Source organism: Nannobrachium achirus, assembly GCF_963921795.1.
Source record: "Nannobrachium achirus genome assembly, chromosome: 11".
Taxonomy (NCBI): Eukaryota; Metazoa; Chordata; class Actinopteri; order Myctophiformes; family Myctophidae; genus Nannobrachium; species Nannobrachium achirus.
The window spans coordinates 1,824,016-1,836,769 of record NC_137820.1 but is presented as its reverse complement, the minus strand read 5'-3'; the positions used below and the strand labels follow the sequence as shown (position 1 = coordinate 1,836,769).

The window sequence follows — 12,754 nt, the reverse complement described above, 5'->3', positions numbered from 1 at the left end:
ACACAAACTGCGAGGACGCACGGACGGACACACGGACACACGGACGGACACACGGACGGACACACGGACGGACGGAGGGGAAAACATACTCTCCCCCATGCCTTCGGCTGGTGGAGACAATAATCTGTTCATCAAGCTATACACACTATCTAAATCTACAGTATGTCGTGTATGGTCTTTTAGGGTAGGCAAGTGCTACGCTAAGTGTTAATTGCCAAGGTGTAGTCTGAAGAGGTGTAATGTCTCTTGTCGTCCACCAGGTGGTTTGGCAGCTGGCTGAAGGGCAGGAGGACCCAGAAGCTGCAGAGGAAGTGTGCTCATCGCTACCAGCAGGAGGAGCTAGAGAGCAGCCATGGGGAGGAGCTGTGTGAGAACTGTAAGCTGAAGGAGTGGCTCAGTAACTACAGTCTGAACCACGTGGACTCATTCAGTCTGTTCAACGAGTTCCTGGAGATGGGTGAGACACACTGACACACTGACACACTGTTACACCCTGTTACATACTGTTACATACTGTTACATACTCAGTAACTACACTCTGACACACTGACACACTGTTACACCCTGTTACATACTCAGTAACTACAGTCTGAACCACGTGGACTCATTCAGTCTGTTCAACGAGTTCCTGGAGATGGGTGAGACATTTAACACTACCCCCTAACCCCTAACCCCTAACATTAAACCCCTAACCCCTAACCCCTAACCCCTAGCCCCTAACCCCTAACCCCTACCTACTGTCAGTCTGTTCAACGAGTTCCTGGAGATGGGTGAGACACACTGACGCACTTGGGACATTAACCCTTCTTGTGCCGATTTTTTTTTTCAATCCAATACAATGTTTTTTTTTGCTATTTTACTTACCCTGAGCTGCTTGTAGAGATGTGGGTGGTCCTGGCACGTCCTACACTTGCCAACGGCCACTTACAATAAGCAAGTCAAAATGACCACGCACCTAGTCAGTACAAATCGTTTCTAAAACCTAAAAATGCTGTCTAGCTTCATGTATTCCTCCATGTATGGGTGAAGGGGAGTGTTACAGTAGTGCTATGGGTTTAGGTGGGTTCAAGTGGTTCTATGTCAAATATAAAGTTATTTCCAAACTGTCCTATAATGGAAACAGATGTTTTCCTCATGACATAAACCGTGTATCATGAGGAAAGATTTCCATGTTTATGTACTGTAATATCACATAAAAGTACTGTAATATCACATAAAAGTACTGTAATATCACATAAAAGTACTGTAATATCACATAAAAGTACTGTAATATCACATAAAAGTACTGTAATATCACATAAATGTACTGTAATATCACATAAAAGTACTGTAATATCACATAAAAGTACTGTAATATCACATAAATGTACTGTAATATCACATAAAAGTACTGTAATATCACATAAAAGTACTGTAATATCACATAAAAGTACTGTAATATCACATAAATGTACTGTAATATCACATAAATGTACTGTAATATCACATAAAAGTACTGTAATATCACATAAATGTACTGTAATATCACATAAATGTACTGTAATATCACATAAAAGTACTGTAATATCACATAAATGTACTGTAATATCACATAAAAGTACTGTAATATCACATAATATTACGTACTGTAATATCACATAAAAGTACTGTAATATCACATAAATGTACTGTAATATCACATAAAAGTACTGTAATATCACATAATATTACGTACTGTAATATCACATAAAAGTACTGTAATATCACATAAATGTACTGTAATATCACATAAAAGTACTGTAATATCACATAAATGTACTGTAATATCACATAAAAGTACTGTAATATCACATAAAAGTACTGTAATATCACATAAAAGTACTGTAATATCACATAAAAGTACTGTAATATCACATAAAAGTACTGTAATATCACATAAATGTAAGGTGCTGTAAAGTATCAATGTAACTCAGGGGTAGCCTGGTACCAGCCTGCTACGCTACGTTTCATGGATTTGTTTTGTCACACAGTCTTGAAATTCTGTGTTGATCCCACAGTGATCAGTTCATATTGTATTGATCCCACAGTGATCAGTTCATATTGTATTGATCCCACAGTGATCCAGTTCATATTTTCACACTGATCCAGTTCATGTTTTCACAGTGATCCAGTTCATATTGTATTGATCCCACAGTGATCCAGTTCATATTTTCACACTGATCCAGTTCATGTTTTCACAGTGATCAGTTCATATTGTATTGATCCCACAGTGATCAGTTCATATTGTATTGATCCCACAGTGATCCAGTTCATATTTTCACACTGATCCAGTTCATGTTTTCACAGTGATCAGTTCATATTGTATTGATCCCACAGTGATCCAGTTCATATTTTCACAGTGATCAGTTCATATTGTATTGATCATACAGTGATCCAGTTCATATTGTATTGATCCCACAGTGATCAGTTCATATTGTATTGATCATACAGTGATCAGTTCATATTGTATTGATCATACAGTGATCAGTTCATATTGTATTGATCCCACAGTGATCAGTTCATATTGTATTGATCATACAGTGATCAGTTCATATTGTATTGATCATACAGTGATCAGTTCATATTGTATTGATCCCACAGTGATCAGTTCATATTGTATTGATCCCACAGTGATCCAGTTCATATTTTCACAGTGATCCAGTTCAGCTTCACCACCATCTTCGTAGCAGCGTTCCCATTGGCTCCCCTGCTGGCTCTGATCAACAACATCATCGAGATCCGATTGGACGCCATCAAGATGGTGACTCTGGAGCGCAGGATGGTTCCCTCCAAAACCAACGATATCGGTACGTTTCATTTATTTATCCCATATCGCGCTTGGTCAAAATGGCCCATGTTTTCTATGGACCATAACTTACACACAGATCATGTTTTCTATGGACCATAACTTACACACAGATCATCATGTTTTCTATGGACCATAACTTACACACAGATCATCATGTTTTCTATGGACCATAACTTACACATAGATCATCATGTTTTCTATGGACCATAACTTACACACAGATCATCATGTTTTCTATGGACCATAACTTACACATAGATCATCATGTTTTCTATGGACCATAACTTACACACAGATCATCATGTTTTCTATGGACCATAACTTACACACAGATCATGTTTTCTATGGACCATAACTTACACACAGATCATCATGTTTTCTATGGACCATAACTTACACACAGATCATCATGTTTTCTATGGACCATAACTTACACATAGATCATCATGTTTTCTATGGACCATAACTTACACACAGATCATCATGTTTTCTATGGACCATAACTTACACATAGATCATCATGTTTTCTATGGACCATAACTTACACACAGATCATCATGTTTTCTATGGACCATAACTTACACACAGATCATGTTTTCTATGGACCATAACTTACACACAGATCATCATGTTTTCTATGGACCATAACTTACACACAGATCATCATGTTTTCTATGGACCATAACTTACACATAGATCATCATGTTTTCTATGGACCATAACTTACACACAGATCATCATGTTTTCTATGGACCATAACTTACACACAGATCATGTTTTCTATGGACCATAACTTACACACAGATCATCATGTTTTCTATGGACCATAACTTACACATAGATCATCATGTGTTTTCTATGGACCATAACTTACACACAGATCATCATGTTTTCTATGGACCATAACTTACACACAGATCATGTTTTCTATGGACCATAACTTACACACTGATCATGTTTTCTATGGACCATAACTTACACACAGAGCATGTTTTCTATGGACCATAACTTACACACAGATCATGTTTTCTATGGAACATAACTTACACACAGATCATGTTTTCTATGGAACATAACTTACACACTGATCATCGCGGTTGTATTTTTGAGCGGTGGTCACACCGTCTCCTCAGGGTGTACCACAGGTAACCAAGCTGTTGCGTCACACACACGCGCAGCCCTGAAATGAACTGCAACACACAAACGGCCACACACGCACCACGGCTCACTCCAAACTTGGTTAGATTTTTTCCACGTGAAAAAAAAAGGGTCACTGGTGGCTTGGACTAGAATTGCTGTTAATAACTTTTGTGTGTGTGTGTGTGTGTGTGTGTGTGTGTGTGTGTGTGTGTGTGTGTGTGTGTGTGTGTGTGGTTGTCCTACCAGGTGTGTGGACGGGTGTGCTGGAGGCTATCGGTGTGCTAGCGGTCATCGCTAACGGTCTGGTGATCGGAGTGTCTTCAGACTTCATCCCACGTCTGGTTTACCGCTTTCGCTACGGACCGTGTGCTAACGGCACCGACACACACACAGAGTACGATCCATAACACCATAACATACTGTGCTAACAGCTACTGCTACAGACCCTGTGCTAACGGCACCGACACACACACTGAGTATGAACCATATCACCATAACATATCACCATAACATACCACCATAACATACCACCATAACATACCACCATAACATATCACCATAACATACCACCATAACATACCACCATAACATACCACCATAACATACCACCATAACATATCACCATAACATACCACCATAACATACCACCATAACATACCACCATAACATACCACCATAACATATCACCATAACATACCACCATAACATACCACCATAACATACCACCATAACATACCACCATAACATATCACCATAACATACCACCATAACATACCACCATAACATACCACCATAACATACCACCATAACATACCACCATAACATACCACCATAACATACCACCATAACATACCACCATAACATATCACCATAACATACCACCATAACATACCACCATAACATACCACCATAACATATCACCATAACATACCACCATAACATACCACCATAACATACCACCATAACATATCACCATAACATACCACCATAACATACCACCATAACATACCACCATAACATATCACCATAACATACCACCATAACATACCACCATAACATACCACCATAACATACCACCATAACATACCACCATAACATACCACCATAACATACCACCATAACATATCACCATAGCATACTGTGCTAACGGCACCGACACACACACCGAGTAGGAGTTTATGCATACTGTACATGTCATTGTGAATGTTTAAATTATAATTTGTTGTAACCAATCTTTTTAACGTTTAAAAATATTCACAAATAGCTAAACTAGCTGATCTACAAGCTCAGAATGCATCACGATGCCTTGTGAGATTATGGATTGTCTATTTTCATCTATTTGTCTGACAGGACAGGGTCTTTTAGGTTTTAGGTTCATGTAAAATGTTGTCTCCTACAGCTGCATGTCAGGCTACATCAACAACACTCTATAGGTTAGTGGTTAGAGTGTTAAGCCTCTATCAGAGTCTGCGGTGAAGAGCTATCCACCGCAAATTTGAGGTGGAAAGCTTTCCACCTCAAGTCAGAAAATAAGTGAAGGCCATCATAGTCCGTCACGGTGGAGTCCTATTCACCGTGACTGACTAGTCTAGATCGACCAATCAGTGAACGGGGTGTAGAGCCTATCTGTCTGATAGAAAAAACAGAGAGATGTGTCGGGACTCGCGGTGGAAAGCTCTTCACCGAGAGGAATGACGTAAAAAGACTACAACGCGGTGGATAGCTCTTCACCGCGGTACCGACTCTGATAAGGGCTTTAGTGTTTAATGTACCATGCCATTAATTCTATGGAATTAATGGCATGGATGTGAAAATAAAAACAAACTTAATACTTCCTATGGTTAATATGAGCATCAAATCAATATTTCAAATGTGTTTGTGTTTTGTTTTTTTTGCACATGATCAACTTGCGACAGGCATTTCCCCTACTGAGTGAAAGATTAGCTATTTCTAGAAGAAATACAATATTTAAGGTGTTTTTAATTTTACATTGTACATTGTGTTATAGAGGACAATTATAATGTATTAAGACATATTTGTCGTATTAGTCAGGGATCACTTTAATGGTTAGGGTGTTTAATATAAGTGTTGTCTCTTACAGCTGTATGTCAGGCTACATCAACAACACTCTCTCCATAGTGTTAGTATTTAATGTGTTAGTGGTTAATGTATTGTCTCTTCTCTTCTCTACAGCTGCATTTCAGGCTACATCAACAACACTCTATAGGGTTAGGGTTATGGTTAATGTAATGTCTCTTCTCTCTACAGCTGTATGTCAGGCTACATCAACAACACTCTCTATAGGGTTAGGGTTAGTGGTTAATGTATTGTCTCTTCTCTCTTCCAGCTGTATGTCAGGCTACATCAACAACACTCTCTATAGGGTTAGGGTTAATGTTTTGTCTCTTCTCTCTACAGCTGCATTTCAGGCTACATCAACAACACTCTCTATAGGGTTAGGGTTAATGTATTGTCTCTTCTTTACAGCTGCATGTCAGGCTACATCAACAACACTCTCTATAGGGTTAGGGTTAATGTATTGTCTCTTCTCTACAGCTGTATGTCAGGCTACATCAACAACACTCTCTATAGGGTTAGGGTTAGTGGTTAATGTATAGGGTGTGCCAAATGTAGTTCTAAGAGCGGCCATTTCTTGGGTAAACACAGCCTTACACAGGTGTTCTGATCGGTTCTGATTAGACTATAGCATTAGTTCTATGCAATCAAACAATTGAAACACCGTTTTGACCCAAGAAATGGCCGCTAAGGACTACAATGACGTAGCCGCTGGCACACACTATTGTCTCTTCTCTACAGCTGTATGTCAGGCTACATCAACAACACTCTATAGGGTTAGGGTTAATGTAATGTGTCTCTTCTCTTACAGCTGTATGTCAGGCTACATCAACAACACTCTCTATAGGGTTAGGGTTAGTGGTTAGAGTGTTTAATATAAAGTATTGTCTCTTCCAGCTGTATGTCAGGCTACATCAACAACACTCTCTATAGGGTTAGGGTTAGTGGTTAATGTAATGTCTCTTCTCTCCTCTAGCTGCATGTCAGGCTACATCAACAACACTCTCTCCATGGCTTGGACCAACGACCAGAACATCCATGACTTCCTCCCTCACCAGATGGTCACCTCTGATGGCCTCAACGTCACCTACTGCAGGTCAGATTGATTGTTTGATTGATTGATTGAATACATTATTAGCAGGTTATTAACTTGTTAACAGTACAGGTAAGTACAGAAGTTCATAGAGAACCAACATCTGACATCATTTACACATCCTACCTGATGACATCATTTACACATCCTACCTGGTGACATCATTTACACATCCTACCTGGGCCGTGGACTGTTTTCACATCAAATATGACTCATTGATATGAAGAATCAACTGACGGTGAGAAAATGCAAATGTTACTGATTACGGCAGTGAAGATCTTGTACTCCAGTCGTCCTTGACAACGTGTGAAGCAGTAAAATCACTGGATGGAGACCTGAGGCTCAGGCAGTGTTTGATAGAAGGTATTCATATGAATAGATGTTTTCATTATTATTGGTGGACAGATGGGAGAGGCTTTGTGCAGCTTGAGCCCAAAGTAACCCTAATCACATCACAGTAAACTACTGTATGACTGTATCAATGTGTTGTCTCCACAGCTTTAAAGATTACAGTATTTAATACTGTCTTCATAAATACTACAGTATTTAATACTGTATCACATCACAGTCTCCACAGCTATAAAGACGACTGCTGTATAAAAGTGTTCCAAAATCTAGCTTTGTACGGTCAAAAACTGAGGGGAAAACACGTTCAAAACTGCCAAGGGCTTACGTAGCGGGGGCTACATCAGGCCTAGATATGGCCTACATCTGGTCTAGATATGGCCTACATCAGGCCTAGATATGGCCTACATCCTGGCACAAATGGCTCAAAGATTGTTGTGAAAAATGTCCATTCAAAATACGTGTTAAAAATGTCCGGGGCTCAAAGTTTGTTGTACGCCCAGGGTCCCCATTGGCCAAACATTGCAGCAGGACATGCTGTGATTGGCTGTGATTGGCCAGCGGGACACTTGATGAAATTAACTCATAAATAGCACTGCTCACTTCACAGTAGGTGTGATTTTTACTGTATCAATGTGTTGTGTTCACAGCTATAAAGACTACAGTATTAATAATGTGTTTCTCTCTACAGTTATAAAGACTACAGTATTTAATAATGTGTTTCTCTCTACAGTTATAAAGACTACAGGAGCAACGATGACTACAGCTTCACTCCTCAGTTCTGGCTCATTCTCGCCGTCCGCTTTGCCTTCGTCATCCTATTTGAGGTACGGAAAGGATTCATCATTCAATGACACATGTTTTACACATTCACACGTCTGTCACTGCTGTGTGACAGGCAGCGTAACTAACATAACAACCATAACCAAGCTAACAATCATAATACTAATACTAAATAACTAAACTAAATAAACTAATACATATGAGACATGCCTGAATACAGGCTATGGATGGACGGATGGACGGACATATGGATGAATGGATGGATGGATGGATGGATGGATGGATGAATGGATGGATGGATGGATGGATGGATGGATGGATGGATAGATAGATACCTTTATTATCCCAGGGGAAATACCCTTTGCTCAGTCTTATGTGAAGGATGAAATGTTAATTTAGTTTGCAGCTTGTTTAGAAACATGCCATGGGTACATTTGTTTACTGAGACGCTTTATTGATCCTATTACTGCTTACTTAATTATTATTATGTACAACGACCAGTGCCTGTGTGTGTGTGTGTGTGCAGCATGTGGTAGTGGTGTGTAAGTTCATCGCAGCCTGGTTCGTGCCCAGCGCTCCCATGCAGGTGAAGAACGAGAGACTGCAGGACAAACTGAACCGTCTGAAGGAAGAGCTCAGGTCAGTCTGAGCAGAGACACACACAACAAGACTCACCGTCTCCTCTATGTTACTGCCTGTATGTGTAGGAGGAGCTCAGGTCAGTCTGAACAGAGACACACACAACAAGACTCACCATCTCCTCTATGTTACTGCCTGTATGTGTAGGTCAGTCTGAGCAGAGACACACACAACAAGACTCACCGTCTCAGGTTACTGCCTGTATGTGTAGGAGGAGCTCAGGTCAGTCTGAACAGAGACTCACACAACAAGACTCACCATCTCAGGTTAATGCCTGTATGTGTAGGAGGAGGCACAGATATAAAAAGCTAGATGCCTCGTTCACCTCTCCAGTTCATTGGAGCGACGTGCAACAGTTGTAGTCCGGACATCCTGGAAAAACTAAGGGAACGCTGTCAGTCAAAGTGACTACTGGCCAATCACAGCGCGATTTTTCCGGGACTTATCCAAGGACTACAATTCAATTCAACAGAGCCAGTTCCGATGTTGCGCGGCTCAGCTGTTCTTACAGGCTGCGTACGTAAAGACCCGCCCCCACCTACCTCTGATTGGCCTAGCAACTTCCCTATGTGTGACGCACGTGGAAGCAATGCACACGTGATTCCCTTAGTCCCTCGATGCACATGCATCAGAGCCGAAGGAGGCGTCTACCTTTCTATGTCTATGGGAGGAGGCAGGAAGCAGGGTGGAATGTATTCATTCCAGTGGCAGAGTGAAGGTGAACACAGCTTCTGAACCATTCTGTTGCTCCACGGTCACTGAACTAAATACTGGACCCCATCGTCACAAAGACACACAATATTCCAGACATTTTCATACTAAAATGGCTTTCTTCAGAGACACAAATAAGGAGAAAGTCTACTTTACATCAACCTTTCTCTGTCCCAGCAAAACACTCTAGCCCCAGTAAACTGGACATTCAGGAGATTTGCCATCAGACACCGGCACCCACTTAGGAGACTGTTTGTAGGATTTGGGTCTAAAAACAATACAAAAAAATATATACTTGTAGAAAAAAGAAACACGTTTGGCTGAGAAACAGTGGTGCAAGCAGTCCTAGGAGCTGTAGTTGACTTGTGAGTCTAAAGATTAGTGAGGCAAGGCACTGAGGCCGGTGTTGGGATGGGCCATTCAGGTGGTATTAGAATTAGAATGTAACGGCCACCTCCGCAAGGGCTTTTTATGTCTATAGTGGCGTTTCCATAAAGCCTCTTAACCCATTTAGTGCTCCTGACATTAACGGGTTAAAATGTCCAGCGCCTCCCCCCGGCCCCATTCACTAGCGTTGTCTTATTTTGAAGGCCAGAAGTCCATAGCGTAAACACTTCCGGTCTGACGTCATCGCATCATTCACAGGAAGCGATCATGTTTACGTGGTGCCATGCTGGATCGCATCGGAGCTTTTCACCATGTGTTATATAAGCGAGCATCTGCCTCCATCTTCGCTTCTAAAGTGTAGTTTTGAGATAATGGACATTAAAGATGAGATCCCCGTCCACCTCAATGTTATGGGATTACTATTTTGTGCCCGTGGAGCCGTGATGAGGATGAATCAGCGACGGAGATGGACTCGGGAGCTTCCGCCATTGTACTCGGTAGGATACCCGCCGTTACAGTAATATATTACTTTTCACGAGTATACTCGGGATCGGCACCATGTACTTTTCGAGTATTTTTCACAAGTATTCTCGGGATCGGCGCAAAATGAGTTAATGTGCATTAAGCCTTTTTCGCTTAAATCTTTTTATGGAAACACTTCAAAATTCGAATAAACTTTCATTATCCGCAAAACCTTTATCCGCTTGGAGGAGGTGGATTTTGAGGCTTTATCGAATAAACTAAATGCACATTAGTGAATGGAAACGGGTCAGACAATAAATGCGAATAAAATATGACGTTCTGGGTCCATATCGTCCTCCACCTTAACACTTTCCCCTGCCGCTTTATAGCGTTAGCCCACAAAACAAACCGATTGTTTGTTACACACGGAGTGACACAGACTGTGTGTAAATTCCTCCCGTTTTCACCTCCCGGAGTCAAGCCATCCGTGGCTAACCCTTCCTCATCACACAGTGTTGCGTGCCAAAAGTGGCAAATCTATTGATCTTGCAGATCGGCCACCTTCCAGAGGACGCTGAAACTTGCAGGATGAGCACTGTGCAGTCTCAGCAGTCAGACGTGCAGTGCTCACGTCTCGGTTCGGTCTGAAAAAATCAGCCTGATCAACTGCGACCGTCGCTAATTCGAATGACACCCGCAAATGGAAACAGGCTAAATTTGCTTTGTCTTAAAGTGAATTTATGATAATTCGCTTCCTATTTTCAAATAAGCTTATGGAAACATGGCTTATGCTTCCAACTCTTGTAGAGAGAAAGAAGCCCCGCCCAGTAGCGGAAGCCTTGCCCCTCCCCCTCTCTCTCTATCCTCTGAGCACTTAGATATCTGGAGTGGATCAATGGTCACCGCTGCACAACACTAATAACTAATATTACTCTGATGAACAGTCTAGCAAACAACATCTTTAATCTCAAAGATTTGAATTTCAAAGAAATAATGCTTGATAAGCATCAGGCCAGTTTGTTCTCAAACCTTTTCATGTCAAGGTTGGACCCCCACAAGGTTGTCATTTCTACTGCAGGTCTGATAGTTGGAAAGTCAGTTTTGGCAGAGGTACCATAGCTGGTTTGAGCTGCAAGCAGTACCTCTTTTCAACCAGTAGGTGTCCCACCTGGCCACAGGATAGTCTAGACTAGAGTCTCTAGACCAACTACAATCACTGCACTGTGATTGTATCAACATACTCTACAAGTTACAGTTTCAATTTAGGCACATGACACAACGATTAAATTAAAAATGTATTGACTAATATAAATGTCAAAAATAGCAATGAGCTACTGTAATAATTTGCATCTGTAGTTCCCCAAAGCAGATTGTTACAATTGGTGGCCTAGAATTGTGAATATAATACAGCACATTATTACAACATCATAATTAAAAACCCAACATAATTAATGAGATATCACAGCCAACGATGTTTAATTGTTTGTCTTGCAGCTCCTTTGATGTGTGAGCAGAACATGAAGAAGAGACGTGGACTCATTGATGACTCATAGGATCCATTATAATATTGATCAATATATCTATCTGATATCTGATCTGGTCAAAGACTGTATGTGTGCACGCGCAAGCACACACACACACACACACACACACACACACACACACACACACACACACACACACACACACACACACACACACACACACACACACACGCGTCGCAAGCACACAAACCTGGATAGCCGCTCAATAACCCAAAATCCAACAATCAAAAAATTAGGAGTAGTCTTTGACCCATCATTGTCCTTCACACACCTTAATTTAAAAAAATGAAACATGACAGAATTGCCTTCTTCCACCTGCGCAACTTATCTAGAATCCACCCAATAATACTCTCACTTCTAGATGCTGAAACCCTGAAAGGAAGCATGAGGTCAGTCCGTTGCTCTCCCCAGGTTGGCAGAGGGAGAGCAGAGCCCAGGATTACATTAGATGATTGACACTGGGTGAAAAATGGGTTACAAAATCGTGGGATAAAAAAATGAGAAAACAAAAATAAAAGAAAGAAACCCTGGTCCATGCATTCATCACTATTCTAGCCCATTTAGGCTTAACCTAAGTTTTCAGAAAGAAACTTGATATATTATTCAGAAATTACAAAAGCTAATATGTTGCTACATACTGTACATGTACTGTACTACACTAACATGTGTCCCTGGCCTGAATGGGCTTGAATACAGCAATGCTATTTTCTCTGGTTTACCATCAACAGCAGCAAATGGCCTTAGTTA

The 12,754-nt window shown here is 40.9% G+C and overlaps 1 protein-coding gene across 1 annotated transcript in view; it reads left to right on the top strand.

Annotated features, from left to right (window-relative positions):
• Positions 1-12,092, top strand: part of LOC308293553 (anoctamin-9) — a 60,697-nt gene extending 48,605 nt beyond the window's left edge. The window contains exons 18-24 of the mRNA XM_080736125.1: positions 261-457; positions 2,673-2,825; positions 4,214-4,361; positions 7,020-7,139; positions 8,215-8,308; positions 8,791-8,903; positions 11,958-12,092. Coding sequence (XP_080592251.1) covers positions 261-457; positions 2,673-2,825; positions 4,214-4,361; positions 7,020-7,139; positions 8,215-8,308; positions 8,791-8,903; positions 11,958-11,973 — 841 coding nt within the window. The 3' untranslated portion in view covers positions 11,974-12,092. The remainder of the gene's footprint in view (positions 1-260; positions 458-2,672; positions 2,826-4,213; positions 4,362-7,019; positions 7,140-8,214; positions 8,309-8,790; positions 8,904-11,957) is intronic.
• The last annotated feature ends 662 nt before the right edge of the window (positions 12,093-12,754 follow it).